The sequence below is a fragment of the Enoplosus armatus genome, chromosome 7 (genome assembly GCF_043641665.1).
Source record: "Enoplosus armatus isolate fEnoArm2 chromosome 7, fEnoArm2.hap1, whole genome shotgun sequence".
NCBI classification, from domain to species: domain Eukaryota; kingdom Metazoa; phylum Chordata; class Actinopteri; order Centrarchiformes; family Enoplosidae; genus Enoplosus; species Enoplosus armatus.
The window spans coordinates 24,119,456-24,134,734 of record NC_092186.1 but is presented as its reverse complement, the minus strand read 5'-3'; the positions used below and the strand labels follow the sequence as shown (position 1 = coordinate 24,134,734).

General features: G+C 41.3%; 2 protein-coding genes across 4 annotated transcripts; one reads left to right on the top strand and one right to left on the bottom strand.

The window, feature by feature from the left end:
* Positions 1 to 333: 333 nt before the first annotated feature.
* On the top strand, positions 334 to 11,501 carry fxr1 (FMR1 autosomal homolog 1). Of its 2 annotated transcripts, XM_070908436.1 has the most exons (18): positions 334 to 397; positions 2,622 to 2,674; positions 2,797 to 2,890; positions 3,004 to 3,075; positions 3,323 to 3,471; positions 3,750 to 3,843; positions 4,038 to 4,154; positions 4,716 to 4,886; positions 5,224 to 5,302; positions 5,625 to 5,734; positions 5,909 to 5,995; positions 7,148 to 7,373; positions 7,579 to 7,672; positions 7,821 to 7,921; positions 8,048 to 8,257; positions 8,524 to 8,601; positions 9,254 to 9,336; positions 9,567 to 11,501. In XM_070908436.1, exons 1-18 carry the CDS (start codon positions 347 to 349, stop codon positions 9,756 to 9,758), a joined length of 2,061 nt encoding a protein of 686 aa, XP_070764537.1. In that variant the 5' UTR covers positions 334 to 346; the 3' UTR covers positions 9,759 to 11,501. The 2 variants fall into 2 exon arrangements, with proteins under 2 accessions (XP_070764537.1, XP_070764538.1); XM_070908437.1 differs by lacking the exon at positions 8,524 to 8,601.
* A 997-nt stretch (positions 11,502 to 12,498) lies between these two features.
* Positions 12,499 to 14,745, bottom strand: dnajc19 (DnaJ (Hsp40) homolog, subfamily C, member 19). Of its 2 annotated transcripts, XM_070909027.1 has the most exons (6): positions 14,613 to 14,745; positions 14,224 to 14,275; positions 13,561 to 13,634; positions 13,306 to 13,385; positions 12,990 to 13,060; positions 12,499 to 12,683 (listed from the first exon to the last, which is right to left on the bottom strand). In XM_070909027.1, the coding sequence occupies exons 1-6, from the start codon at positions 14,613 to 14,615 to the stop codon at positions 12,613 to 12,615; spliced, it is 351 nt and encodes a 116-aa protein (XP_070765128.1). In that variant the 5' UTR covers positions 14,616 to 14,745; the 3' UTR covers positions 12,499 to 12,612. The 2 variants fall into 2 exon arrangements, with proteins under 2 accessions (XP_070765128.1, XP_070765129.1); XM_070909028.1 differs by lacking the exon at positions 14,224 to 14,275 and having other exon boundaries at positions 14,613 to 14,704.
* Positions 14,746 to 15,279: the final 534 nt, after the last annotated feature.

The following is a 15,279-nucleotide window of genomic DNA, read 5'->3' as shown; positions in this document are numbered from 1 at the left end:
AGTGCACCAATTGCGTAAATGTACTTAGTTACAGATTGTGAATTGATGGATATGATGATTTGATTCAACTTTATTTGCCCTCTCTTAGAAGGCTAGACAACCAAAATACAGCCGGAAGATAGATGTCTTTGTCAGATGAGGCTTCAGTTTATGAAATTATCAGCATAAAGAAACACAATCAAGCTTCGTAGTGAGGTACATTTGTGTCGGCGTACATCAGTAAGCAGTAAACAATACCACCACCCCCCCCCCATGGAGCTATTAGTTAGCTATCATCCAGTCTACAAACTTCACTCCTGATGCTTTAAGGAGCACCTGTCGTCCCAACATCCTTTGCGTGTCCAATATGGAAGAACTGGCGGTGGAGGTCCGTGGCTCCAACGGGGCTTATTACAAGGTAAATACCGGCTTATCAGTTCAGTAATAAACATGATAGCCTGTTACACGATACAATATTGTAGTTGAAGTCTCATGGACTACGGCAACAGTTTCCGACTTGCTCTGAACGCACTAACTGCTCGCCATTAGCTTCTACTAGCAGTGCTAGCCAAAAATTAGCTGGTTAAGCTAGCATTGCTCGCAAGTCTTCGCCAACTGTCACTTTTTTTTAGCGACCTTTCTTTATGCCCAGAGTGGAAGAAACATGATCTTGCCAGCGATGTTTGGAATGTATAGCCGATAAAGGCTATTATGAATCTATCTCGACGTTCGATTGCAGCCTCTTCGAGCTAAAAGTTAGCTAACTTGCTAGTTTCCTAAATGTTGACGTCAAAAGATGTGGTTCAAGTAAATTGTGGTTAGACGTCATATTGAATGCGCAGCCGACTCTGACTCCGTATCATGTATATTCGGTTATTAGAGTTATTTAACTGCTATTAAGAGTTGTTCGAAACAGAATTTGGTCATATAGCCTATTAAAGTATGTGATATGCAGGAGGCACCATGGCTGGTTATGACAGTGATTTTGAGCTGTCGTTTAACTGCAGCTACTCACCGGCTGTCTATTATTTGATACTTCATCATGCCGAAGCTATTTTTTGTATGTGTTCGAGTGTGCCAGCTGTTCCTTGTCAATCCTGACCAGCTGGCATGTCAGGAGAGGGTCACTGATACCGTAGACTTAAAAGCTATTTCTAGACTTGCCGTCTCCTTTCCTCCCATCTCCTCTGTGTGTTTCCTCTCTCCTTTCCTCATCTCCTCTGCCGCACGGACTCCGTTCCTTCTTCTTGCCTTTTCCTTCCTTACATTCCTCGGATGACTCCTGTACTCTACTCTTTGATATTGCCCTCAGTGTTTTTGTCCTGTCTTTTCTGCCCGACCCCAGTGGCGGAAGAAGTACTCCCAGATCCTTTACTGAAGTAAAAGTAACAGTACCACACTGTGAAAATACTCCACTACAAGTAAAAGTCCTGCATTCAAAACCTCACTTGCGTAAAAGTATTAAACTCATGCAGAAAAATGGTCCCATGGTACATGATGTTTTTGGTTTAATATCGTTGGCTTTTCATTTTCTTTCAATTGACCGATCTATTAATGAACTAGTCGTTGCAGCTCTAATGTGCATGTCGCATTTTACTGCGGTAGTTGTAATTTTGAGATACATTGGCCAGGAAGGTTATAAAACAATTTGTAATCTGAAAAGGAACAAGTAACTAAAGCTGTCAGACGAATGCTGTAGGAGTTAAAAGTACAATATTTGCCTCTGAGATGTAGTGGAGTAGAAGTATGAAGTTGTATAGACTGGAAATACAGTACAAGTGATTTGAATATGTACTCAAGTACAGTACTTGAGTAGATGCACTCAGTTGCATTCCACCATTGCCCAACCCTGGTTTCATGAGTCACTTTGTCCACTTCCCTACTTGTCAGCTGCCTAGCCTCGGTTTATGTGGCTCTGTGATCCTACTGTTCTATTAAAGTGTAATTTAACTGACACCCCACGTTCACACAGGATGGCCAAGTGGCTTAAATTGCTAATTTTTAAAGCTCCTGAATATTTAGGAAATATTCAATTCTGGTGCTTCTTTATGGCCAATCAGTACGCTTCTTCACAGCTTGTCTTGAAGTGCATTTATGATGTGCAAAAGACAGTAGAAATGTATGCACTCAATAAGGGCTGCATCTAATGATTTTTTCATTATTGATTAGTTTGCGGATTATTTTATTAATCATTTTTATGCCGCCGTGCCGGCGACGGGCAATGTTTTTGGGTTGTCCGTCCGTCTCTCCCATTCTCTTGAAGGCGATATCTCAGGAATGCTTTGAGGAAATGTCTTCAAATTTAGCACAAACGTCCTATTGGATTCATGATTGAACTGATAAGAATTTGTTGGTAAAAGATTAAAGGTCAAGGTCCCTGTGACCTCACAAAACATGTTTTTGGCCATAACTCAAGAACTGATGACCATAGTTCACAGTTGCTCCTGTAAATTAGCACCATGTGCTTTTAATATTTTTCATATCCATCACAAAGAGAGAACTTGCTAGAAGGATCAAAGCCAACTCTTTCGGTATCCTATCTGTCCTGTCCTGCCAGTGTAACTTAAATAGGTGGCATTTCATTTTAGTCAGCTGTCATGTTCTTATGTTTACACCTGTCTATGTCTCTGTCTGTCCTGCAGGGCTTTGTCAAAGATATCCACGATGACTCTCTCACCATTGCCTTTGAGAACAAGTGAGTCTCTCTTTCTCCTGTATTCCAGCTGCTTTCATAAAAACATGTCAAGTAAAAAAGTTTAAGTCAAATGTAGGACTACCATATTTTAGCAAGGTAAGAAATTACCGTCTTATTTTCAGTTGGCAGCCAGAGCGCCAGGTGCCCTTCAGTGATGTCAGGATGCCACCGCCCGCTGACAGCAAGAAGGAGATCAAAGAGGGCGAGGAGGCAGAGGTGAGGAAGACATACACACACACGCATACACACACACACACACACATATAGTCTTCTTTTAATTCCTTGTTTCCTTCCTTATCCCTTTCTGTCTTTGTCTCACTCTGTCTCAGATCTTGTCCAGAGCCAATGATCAGGAGCCTTGTGGTTGGTGGCTGGCTAAAGTCTGCATGATGAAGGGAGATGTGAGTATTGTTCCTTTATGAAGAAAAACCAACCAATAAAACCAATTGCAGATATCAATCTATAATACCTAGTAACACCTGGTATGATACCTGAGTATTGCATGAAGAATGTCAATGTGGCTAAAATACTGTGTTTGTTGTTTTATTAAAGTGCTAGTTGAAAACCTACTTTTTTACTATTGTAATATTAATTAATGTTGGTGACTGTAGGTTGTATTGTACACACTGAGCCTGTCTGTCTTTTCAGTTCTATGTGATAGAGTATGCAGCCTGCGATGCCACTTACAATGAGATAGTGACCTTTGAGCGTCTGCGTCCAGTCAACCCTAACAAGGCCATCACCAAGAACTCCTTTCACAAGTGCACTGTGCCGGTTCCTCAGGATCTACAAGAAGCGTATGTGCAGCGGTTTACACTAACAACATTAAGGGGGGGGGGGGGGGGGGGATCTTGAATTCATCTGCTTCTCTTTATAATTAATGATAACATGCATATATGCAGTGGATTGTTTTATTGTTGGTGTTATATATGATCTGATCTTTGAGAGCCTTTTTTTTATTTAAGATTTCTGCTGTCCCAATCCCCCGTCAGCTGTATGTCCAATGTAGGGGTAAACCATTTGTTTACATTTGAGATTGGGAAGTTTAAAGTAACACATTGTTTTCATATTATAGATGCCAGAGTGAGAATGCCCATAAGGACTTTAAGAAAGCTGTGGGAGCCTGTCGCATCTCATACTGCCCTGAGACCAGCCAACTAGTGATTGTGGTAACTGGCTTGCTGTAATCTTCTGGTGACTTTTGGATATTTATAATAGTATCTACACTGCAACCTGATTGCAACTGTGTCCTGCTCAGTATGTTTGTACAGTGGATATTCCTTTCTTTCTAGTCGTCATCAACAAGGGAGCTGCTCAGAATATATTCATTTTTTATTTCTATTTCCTGTGTGTGTGTGTGTAGTCCATCAATGAGACGACAGTGAAGCGTGTGTCTTTGCTGAGTGACATGCACCTGCGCAGCCTCAAGACCAAGCTGCTGCTAATGTCACGCAACCATGAGGCCACAAAACACCTGGAGGTCAGTTGGTTACAAGAACAGCATGGTTCACCTGGAGGTTGCATAGGCAGCTTAGTACCCTTGGAGGGGGGACAATTGGTAACCTCAACCTGGTAATTTAATTCAATTCAATTCAATTTTATTTATGTAGCGCGAAATCAAAAGTCATCTCATGACACTTTACAAATAAAGCAGGTTTAGACCGACTCTTTATAATGTTATTATAGAGACCCAACAGTTCCCACCATGAGCAAGCACTTTGGCGCCAGTGGCAAGAAAAAACTTTTCTGCCTCTTCCTCGAGCAGAACCAGACTCTAGTAAAGAATAATCTGATGGGGTAAATTGGCTTTGTTGTGGATTTCTGATAGTTTTACAGAAATACTGCTAATACTCCTGACAGTGGGAGTTAATTGGAAACAATATGCTATATGGGCACTTTGTTTTTCCTCTCACCTCAGAGGAATAACATTTTCACCATTTTTAGAGCAAATGTTGGTAGATTTGACTATGAATATAAGATTCCAGGTTTGGGTTCAAAATGACTAATAACAAATCAAACTTTGCTCTGTGTGTTTGTGTAGAGCTCCAGGCAGCTGGTGTCATCCTTCCAGGAGGAGTTTGTGGTGAGAACGGACCTGATGGGCCTGGCCATCGGCAGCCATGGCAGCAACATCCAGCAAGCACGGAAAGTTCCAGGTGTCACTGCCATTGAGCTGGATGAGGAGACTGGTACTTTCAGGATTTATGGAGAGGTAGGGTGGAGTGTTGGTGAAGGCATGAGAGTTTCATTGATGGGGAAAAGGAATTAATGAACCTAGGTCTTTTCAACAAATGTTGGGAGAAGCAGTGTTGACATTTGAAATGAAACAAGTGGGAGTGTATGTGGGCTGGTGTGCATGTGTTTCTTATAATTTTTCACCGTGGTTGAGTTTGTTATTATTTTAAGTGGATTTGACCATTATCTTGTTGTGGTTTAGTGACTGTATTCAGAAGACTGTGTTATTTGTATTTAGAACATACAGCTGCTTGCTCTTTACTGTGTGTATGTGTTAGTTGAACATATAACAGATAAAGTGTGTTGTCTTTCAGTCAGCAGAGGCAGTGAAGAAGGCCAGGGGTTACCTGGAGTTTCTGGAGGACTCTGTCCAGGTGCCCAGGAACCTTGTTGGTGTGTGAGCTGGGAAATCTCCCAAACTTCTGTTCTGTTTTGGGCAGCTGAAAATGAGATGCTCTTTACGTTGGCCATGATAGTGGTACCACATTACAGATAACTATGTGTGACACATTGCAAGACAGTCATCTAATATTCATTACAATATCTGTGTAAGCTAAAGAAGAAAACAAAACCCCTAAAATAACAATACAATTACTCAAAAGGCAGGAACCCTTCACATACCATAGTTATTTACTCCCATTATGAAGTGCATTCAGTTTCATCAGTTCATCATTACTAGTCACCTTCTCATCTTTTCCCTGCTCTGTGTCCCTAGGCAAAGTGATTGGTAAGAACGGTAAGGTCATCCAGGAGATTGTGGACAAGTCTGGTGTGGTGAGAGTCAGGATAGAAGGAGACAAGGACACCAAGCAGCCCCGACAGGAAGTAAGCCTGCTACTGCCACATCTTTACTGCTACTGATAAAGCTACTTGTGGAGTACTGATAAATGTCACCAGTTTTGTTTGCTCTATACAAAGGATGTACACTCTGTCCTTCCACTTGGTCCAGTCAGTCCCATACTAACATGAGTGTTGTGTTTTTGTGTTTTGTTGACACAGGGAATGGTCCCATTCACTTTTGTCGGTACTAAGGAGAGTATTGGCAATGTTCAGGTTTTGCTGGAGTACCACATCTCTTACCTCAATGTAAGAATACCTGTGTATATGTGTATGTGTGTGTGTGTGTGTGTGTGTGTGCTAAATTGGGGAAAATTGTTTTTGATTCATGTTTGTGTATATTTCTGCCAATTCTTTGCTTTCAATCAGTGTCACAGCTTCAATTTACAGCCATTTCATGCTGCCTCTTAATGCATCTCCTGGCCAACCAGTGTTTCATTCAATTGGCACAATGGACACATGTTGGAATCATTTCCATACATAAGGCCTAACTGGCGTTTACTTGGCCACCAGCATGTCTATAGCGCTTCATAAGCCTTGCTCAAAGTCTAAACAGTAACACTGCTTAAATTTTGTGCTGTATAGGTACTTAAATTAAGTGATGAATACTCACTATATGTTTGTATACAGTAAATACAAGGATGACACAGGGTTCACCATACAGTAGTATTTTATAGTGGAGGCAGCTATCTAGCTGGATAAATAAAGACTGCCTCTGTGAACATCAATTTATACACTTTTATGACATAAGATGCTGAACTCAAAACTTGATAATCACCAGCTCGACATTGGCTTGACGTTTTCAGTATTGACCAGCTGGACATATAGTGTATTACCACCTCTAGTAAACAGTTTACTGGTGGGAATACTTGATTATTATTTCAATATTTTCAGTCTACAGTGGGTATTGTGAATGCCATATAAATGTATCAAACTTGTGATCATCTTCATAGATAATCACTATGCTGCTCTGCTGTGTGTATTTCACTGTAAATTTGGCACTTTGCATGTATTTGTGTGTCTTGTGCTGTTTGCATGTTTTATGCTGTGCTGGTGCTTTGTGTGTGTGTGTGTGTGTGTATAGGACATGGTGGAGCTTCTTGCGGAGGGCAAGCAGCTAGAGGAAGAGCTGAGGCAGATTGTGGATTATACACAGGGAAGCAGCCTAGCAAGATTCAGAATAAGCAACACAAGGCACACTGGATGTGATGTAGATGTGTGTATGATGATTATGCATGTGTATGCAGTGATGACTCTTCTTAACAAAAAATACATTTCTCAGAGATTTACTTGTTCTGAAACACAAAAGAAATTACATTGATATGTTTTCTGTTTCTTGGTTTTCCTTTTGTCTTATTTTCTTACCATTCCCATTTTTTATTTTATTTTTTTGCCGTCTAGGAGGTTGAGCAGCTTCGCCTGGAGAGGATGCAGATTGACGAACAGTTACGTCAGATCACCCAGGGTCACCGGCCAGCTGACAGGGAGAAAGGAGAGAGAGGGGAAAGAGGAGGAGGGTATAATACAGATGGCAGCGCTAATGCCTCATCGTCCTCTTTACATGCCAGTCGCTCCTACAATGGTCGCGGGCGTGGGCGCAGAGGCCACAGCTACAGCACTGGATATGGTAGGTGCCTTTTAAAATCAAATATTATGAATTAAACAGATTTGCTGCTGGGTACCGTGGTGTTAAAAATCTGAAATAAAACGTGCAAGAGTTAAAATGTCCGGACAAAAAGAAGGATCGAACTGTGCCCCAGTATTTTAGAATCTGTCCTAACCATTCTGTGTCGCTGTCTCTCTGTCCTGTTGTGTGTTTGCTTGATGAACAGGCACCAACTCCGAGCAGTCCAACGCCTCTGAGACAGATTCAGAGCGCAAGGATGAGCTCAGTGACTGGTCCCTTGCTGGAGAGGACCAGGACAGGTGAGTACAGATGTATAAAATGTGTAGCTGGAAGTGGAAGCTGTGTTATAGCTGCAAATATGTGCTACACAGTATACCATGAGCATGCTTATGTTTAAGATTTAGACTTTTTTTTGATCAATTGACTGACTTGCAGGGAGAGGGAGAGAGGCCCACGCCCACAAAGAGATGGCCGCAGGAGGCCTGGACCCGGCAGAGGGCGAGGAGGACGGGGACGAGGAGGAAGAGGAGGATACAACAATAGCTATGGTAAAGCTCACTCTTAGAGGATATAAAGAGGGACACAACAGTACCTTTCTCTTGTAGAAGTCTTGTCATAAGGTAGTTTGACTCTAGGTATAACACATTTTCTGTGAATCTGACATAACTCTGCAGCAGGGCCTCGGGACCATGAGGACAACCAGGCCTATGGAGCCTTGGAGACAAACACAGAGACAGACCAGACAGCTGATACAGATGCCAGTGAGTCCAACTTGCCTGCAAACCGCCGCAGAAGATCTCGACGACGCAGAACAGACGAGGACACCACGCTGATGGATGGCATGAGCGAGTCGGACAACGCCTCAATGAGCGAAAATGGAATAGGTAGGGAAGTCCCATTATTTGGAGAGATTGTTAAGACGTCCTCATGCACAGACAAACTCAAACACAGTCACAAAACAGTCAGTGTTTTAAGGAGAATATCTTAGTAAGTAAGTCTGTCACAGAGCTAACAGTGCTGTTTTAGCTATTAGAGCTGTCCAGGGTCATTTCCGGTGTAAAAGGAGCCAGTGCAGATCAAAGACGAGTCTCTGGTTTAAAGGCAATGTAAGCCCCAAATCCCTCTCTTTGTGATGACCTAACATCCCTAGATGACCCTGAAGCTAAACCGCAGCGCCGTAACCGCAGTCGACGTCGCCACATCCGCCTGCCTCAGGAGAGGCAGCCAGGTAACCATGGCAATGGCCTGCATCCCCTCACCTGAACAGCGCCCCTAATGGCTTGGCTACCGTGTTGCTCACCAGGCCTAAACTAAACCAAACAGTTGTTAAAATCGTTTACATCTCTGTAATGAGTGTTACATATTTGAGTGTTGCTTGCCCCATAAGCTTTTGCCAAATGATTGGACGTGGTCAGTTGACAGACTGGCCAACACTGTCCACATCGGTTTGCCGTGCAAATTGAAAGTATGCATCTCACACCTTTTTTTCTGGTATTGTTTCACAGGTGCAACACTTGTTCACTAACAACTAGGTTTGTTATCGAGTTGTTAGGCTGCCAGTTACACCAATGGCAGTCCTGGTTTGTGTGGTGTGTCATATTAAGCCTGACGTCTAACTTATTTTTCTGTGATGTTTTGCGCGATGTCATGTGTACTCGGTGTCTTCCAGTTTCTGTAACATTCACAAAACTGTCAACCGTGCTTGCTTCCCCCAGCAATTGACCAACAATGGGGAAAAATGCGAAAAATGATTTTCTCCACATTCCCCATTTGCCAGTACTAAACCACAGGGGGTGTGAAGTGTGAATTCGATATTTTTTTTTTGAATGTCAGACAATGTCATGACCGGAGGTTTTCTTTTCTTTGTCTTGTCTGTACAGTGACAGTGGCTGACTACATATCCAGGGCTGAATCTCAGAGCAGACAGACGGCCACCAAGGACACCAAGAAAAGCAAGGATGTGGTTAGTACTTAAATGTCACATGTTGACAAATTGTTGGCAGACCATAGTTAACCTTTATGGTCTCTTTCCATAAAAGTTATTTATTCCTCTCTTCTCTTGATATTTACCCTGCATTTATTCTACTTCTCAACTGCTGTATGAAATGTTTGTTTTTTCCTTGTTTTCCTAATGGTGAACTTGTTTGAATACATTAGAAGTGCATTATTTGTTCGTCCCACATTTCTGTTCAGAGTCAGGTAGATGTCATCGCTGAGCACAGCCCGCCGTCTGCCCCGGCATCCACCAATGGTTCTAACAACAATGCTGGCGACAGTGAGGGCAGCAATGCCACCAGAGTTCCCAGGTCTTCCACTGAGAGGCCCGCCAAAGTCTCCTACAAGGGGGACTCTGACCCACAACCTGTTGTTAACGGACTCTCCTAGTCAGACCTGGGCAAAGGAAATGGTTTCAAATATTTGAAATTCTTTGGCTGCACTTGACTGAATCTCTCTGTCTCTGGAGCAGCTTTTGAAACATTTACATACAACAGGCACTGTTCTTTTTTTTACTCGACAAATATTTGAAACCTGTTCCACTGCTTAAGTTTTAGAGGTCTGAATCTTAACCTCCCCTTTACACACGTGTTCTGTCCAACTATTCATTTTACTACAGTTTTTGTACAATAGTTCTTCCTGTATGAGCTTGCCAAAGATAGTCAAACACACACTCTACTTAACTGTAATTTCAGTCCACTCTTCATTGAGAGCTCAGGAAGAGGTCGGACTGAATGCAGTATTTATAAAATACAGACAGGGATTCCACTCAAACCCATACTGTGGTATGAATGCAGCAGTTCTTTTTTTATTGGTAAAAACAATATCATAGCAGGGTTTTAGAAAAAAAAAGAAGAAAAAAAAAAGTCGGCCTTTTACCAGGTGGACTGAGAAAGATGCTTCCACAACCTTTTTTCAGGATGTTTTGTGCATCTGAAGTAGTTTGTAAATTAAATATTCTGCATGAGCAGTACCACAGTGCAAATAGGTTTGTTGGAAACTCAAGTATGTTTGACATACATGTGATCAGCTGTTGTGCCTTGAGAGTAGATTCAACATGTTGTTGCCTGGCTCTGCACACCATCTGAAATCTTTTCACTCATTTCTGTGTTACTAGGTCACCCTCGCGTGCCATAGTTGAACCAGATGAGCTGTCTCCTCGGTTTATATGTACCCTTATGGCACTGTAGGCAGGTGGAGGCAAACACTGAAAAACCCTGAAAGGATTTCAGAGGCATATCTTTTTAAAATCAGGTGTGTTTATTCTTAATGTTTGTGGGGAAAATGAGTCCAGTTATCCTTTATATATATATATATATATATATATCTGTTGAGGAGTTTAACATTAGCTGCTTTCTGTTTTTCAATATGCAACCACTTCGGTCATAGAAGAAATGTTATTACAACGTATCTGGGAAAGAAACAAACAATAGAAGAGTTGTTTTCTTTGCACTGAAACATAAACTTTTTCTGTTAAAAAGTTGATTGTAGTTAAGTCTGGAAACTGGCCTGTTACTGTTTATTGCAGGACGGAGATGTAGCCATCAATGCTGGGTTTCCTGGAAACATCTCATTGCTAAACATCGGGCAGTTTCATCAAATTTGACAAGAGGGATAGAGAGTGCTGTTTCTTCCCAGAAGTCCAGTTAAACTAAACTCAATATCCCCTTTTACATGCCCAAAATATTGCAAAAGTCCTGTTTGAGCGGGAAGAACCAGACTACCCTGGTGTTGAGATGTTTCTGGAAAACCAAGCCCAGGTGACGATGATGTCATTTTCATGGTTCTTCCACAGACTGGCTGGCTGGAAACTGGTCACGACTGTTCCACTAAGGAAGGAGATTCATTTGGTTTATTTATTTAAAAAATGTACAGTATTTAAAAAAAAAAACAGAAACAAGAGAAGCTCTTCTTTGTCTTGACACTAAAACATATGTTACCTAGGGTTTTCTTTTAAGACAAATGACAATTTGGACTACTGAAAGTTGTGACATCCCAAGTGTTTTTGTTGGGTCAACTACAGTACATTTTGTTTTTTTTTAAAGGATTGTTCTGGTTGGTTGATGTGCAATATGTTTTGTATGCAGGTAGTTCTTAAATAAACTTGATCTTCCAAGTAGATCTAAAACACAACTGGCTCTTATGACATATATATATGTGATAATATGACAGAAGTTGTACAAAGTGTGAAGGTTCTGCAAATCTGTCTTATATCCCTCATTTTACAGTCCACCCATCAAATCATTACGTTCATCAAGCTAATTAAGAAACGTAAGGACTGGCAGTACATTATGTCTTGTCTGTTTCTGAAATGTTAATTGTTAATGTTAACTCGCATCACTGACTGATAGTTTGGAGTTCCCAAACTTTTCCCAGTCACAAGCCTCCACGTGGAAAGTAGTTTAGAAAGATAATTTATTGGTAAATATTTAAGTTATTAAGATTTTCATGACATCAAAACCCATTTCTGATACTATTTATGGTTGGCATGTTTTTTTCTGTAATGGCCTCTCAATATATTTACATTGAGTAATTATCTCCGTATGTAGTGTTTTTTATTGGTAGTGCGGCAAAATTGATCTCACCTCACTGTTCAGTCAGAACTATATTATGTTACTGCTAATGCAAATGAAACAACCTACTGCTGCTTCACTGCTAGAGAATGAAGCTCTCTCTAGTATAGATGGTGTGTGTAACCCACCCTAATTCAAACCTCTCACATGGCACTGATACACAGTGTGCTGTTAGACTGAAATGCCACTATTTAAAAGGATAGGTTCACATTTTTCAATTCTTTATTATAATAATATTCAAACGCCCATACGTACACTGAAAAGGTTTTTGTTTGCTGTAATTGTCCCTCCTGTCCATACTGAGTTCACCAAAAGCCAATATGAGGCTTCAGCAGCCCGAGTTAATGAAATGAAGTGGATATCGTCCAAAGTTGCGGTATAATACAAAAACTCATGGGAACAAATGGGAATATGAGTATTGTTTTAAGACAAACTGTTGTTTAAAGTTCCTGTCTTGTGGCAAAACGCCAACTTAAGAGAAACAATGAAAAGTACAGAATGTAAATGTAAAACACAACATAATAATAATAATATTAATAATGAGGGAGAATTCCATCAACAATTTGTACAGTGTGATTTTATTCGAGAACAATCAGTTAGAAAAGTCTGGTAATCGCTCAAGTCAGACAGACAGCGTGGATAAGATCAGTGTGAAACCATCATCTTCACTTCTATTGCTTTGTCTGGCTATCCAACAAATCCTTCGCTTCATTTATCTTCGCTGCTAGGTAGGGTGATCCACCTGTGAGACACACACACACACACACACACACACACACACACACTCTGACTGTAAAACCTGTTCAACAGTGTAACCATTACATTTACTGCTGGACACTTTCTTCCTTTAAAGCTGAAAGATGGTACAACCTGAAGTATACAAGTATGTGCTGGCAAATAAAGTAATTAGAGTAACAAGTCATCCCTAACCAGCAAAGCAATGCTTTGCCGATAAAGCCGATGAATGCAGTGTACTGTAGATACTCCATCAGCCTGTTTACCAGAAATCTATAAAAACAGATAACGGAACGTTTAAAGCCCCACACACCTCTATCTGGATGGTTCAGGATCATCAGTTTTCTGTGGGCTTCTCTGATCTTATTCCTGTTGGCTGTGGGACTAAAAGACAGAACAGGGGCAGCAAGAGTCATTATCATCATAACAATCAGTGTGAATAGTAGTGGTTATTAAATAATCCGCTGTAGTGGCGGGTACAGTGACAGACAACAGCAAGACAGGTTAACATGCAGCACAGACCTAATCCCCTCACCTGCGTGTGACCCTGGATGTACACTAACGCTTAACTGAGGCCCAGTTCTGGGTGGTGGAAAGAGTTACCGGTGTGGGAAAGAGTGTCCACGTACCTGATACCTAAAACCAGGGAAGCTTCTCTCTTGTTCATCTTTGGATCAAATCCACCTCGATAGTACCCTCCTCCAAAAGCCTGCGACAACATATACAATAATAATAATAATAACAACTAACAGCTCACCATTACAAAAAGTAATTTTTAATTTAAATGTGGAATTAAAAGTAACGTGAGAGATCCGGAGGTATCCAGCACACATCATACTTCCATTTGCAGATATCCTTATTGTGTGCATATTTTCCCTTCTTACCGTCTTGGGGAAGCTCTGAAGGGCTTGCTTCACCTGAGGCTCCATCTGCTTTATGGCCTGCATGGCATAGCGACCTGGGAGACAAAGACGAGGGGAAACATGCAGCGGCATTTAAATCATCTGGTATCAAACTCTCAAAAAAACATATAGAAACGTCACTCATTTTGTTAAGTTTTGAATTACAATTTGCTTTGAACAATCAATTTCAGCAAAAGAAATCTGTTAATCATAACCGATGTGATAATATTATGACAATAGTATGCAGAAAATAGTATGTGATAACACTGAATCATTGACCACCCCTTCTGCATGTATTGTAAAGAAAACCACTGCTCTGACAGGGGTTATTTGATAGACTGCTGGTGGCTGCAGGAAACTGCTTTTCTGGTTACTTCTTTTGCTTTATGCATTTCATGTTTTTATTCGTTTTTATTTTATAATTGCTTTTAATAATTAGCTTTGGCAGTTGTTGTTTTTTTTTTTACAGCTTTTCCCCTCTGTGAAGCACCCATCTGTTCAATTCTCACTTAGACTCAGGACTTTAACTTTGAACTAGTAGCTTTGTCAAGGTGATTGGTCACACCACCGAAGAGCTTACACACCGTTGAACCTTTCCACATTTTAGTCGGTAACAGTGAGCTGGCTTCTGTAGGAGCTGCTCACCTGCAAATCCAGCTGCTGCCAGAGCCAGTCCCACTGCCACCATGGAACTGGCCTGCGGAGAGAGTCCGAAAAACATTGGGAGCATACACAGAAAATCACTAGCACCAACTGACGAGCTGTCCTACAGTTGCCACGTAAACAATTGGCACATGACCTGGTATGTTGCAAAGCCTAAGCGATTAACGATAGCTACTTTTAACTCGAATTGAAGTGGTAAATAAAACGTTAGCTACGTTTGGTCACGTTGTGTCGGGCCATGCACACCGGAGTCAAGCTAACGTTAGCTTTAGCCATTTAGAACGAACGTTATCGGACCTTTCGGCAGACTACTGATCATGCAACCATTTTCAGATCGTCATTCCAGCTGGTAAACAACAAGTCCGACCTACCATGTCTGTGTGTTATGTTCCGTTTGTGTTAAATACTAGGACCATAACTTCTGACCTCTCATGTTTTCGTCGCCCTGGCGTTCATATGTTTGTGCCGGAAATGGCGAACAACTGTCGTAAAACCATCACATGCCATACGCTGGTCCTTCCCCGGTTAAACTGTCAAATCCGTGTCCGGCTGCATCTATGGGAAGGCGGACATCCAGCCCCTCCTACAAGACTATTTAAGTCGCCCTACCTGCTCTTGAACTGTGTTTGCCAGTCCTCATGAATGTTGGTGGAAGGTGACAGTTGACAGTTGCCATGAACTTTTTGGCAGTAAGTTCAATGTAGCCGTACTTTGGCAGTGTAAAAACCTGATTTTAATTCCTTTCTTTAAATGATGTTGATTTGAAACTAGCTAAGCTAATTGAGGGTTTCTATGTGGTCAAGCTAAATGCAACTGTTAGCAAACTGTCTGATGTTAGCCAATGCAAACCAACATACAAACATTCACGTTTACTCTGAATGCTTGTCTGCAGTTTAGCTGTAAACACTTTTCCTTTGATTTGCTAGAATGCCAATGTTTACAGTGGCTAGCTAACATTAGCTCACTACACTTCTGCAATCATTCACAGGTTAGCTGGAAATTTAGTTCTGCTATGTTAGCTAGATGGCTAATGTAAGC

Excerpts from the sequence above, each read along its gene's own strand:
- dnajc19 (XM_070909027.1), bottom strand. Across the intron at positions 13,635-14,223 it reads GGCAGCAGCTGGATTTGCAG|GTCGCTATGCCATGCAGGCC; the intron begins GTGAGCAGCTCC and ends TTTGTCTCCCAG. Across the intron at positions 13,386-13,560 it reads TTCAGAGCTTCCCCAAGACG|GCTTTTGGAGGAGGGTACTA; the intron begins GTAAGAAGGGAA and ends ATGTTGTCGCAG.
- fxr1 (XM_070908436.1), top strand. The coding sequence starts at position 347 with ATGGAAGAACTGGCGGTGGAGGTCCGTGGCTCCAACGGGGCTTATTAC. Across the intron at positions 2,675-2,796 it reads ACCATTGCCTTTGAGAACAA|TTGGCAGCCAGAGCGCCAGG; the intron begins GTGAGTCTCTCT and ends TCTTATTTTCAG. Across the intron at positions 5,303-5,624 it reads GGTGCCCAGGAACCTTGTTG|GCAAAGTGATTGGTAAGAAC; the intron begins GTGTGTGAGCTG and ends CTGTGTCCCTAG.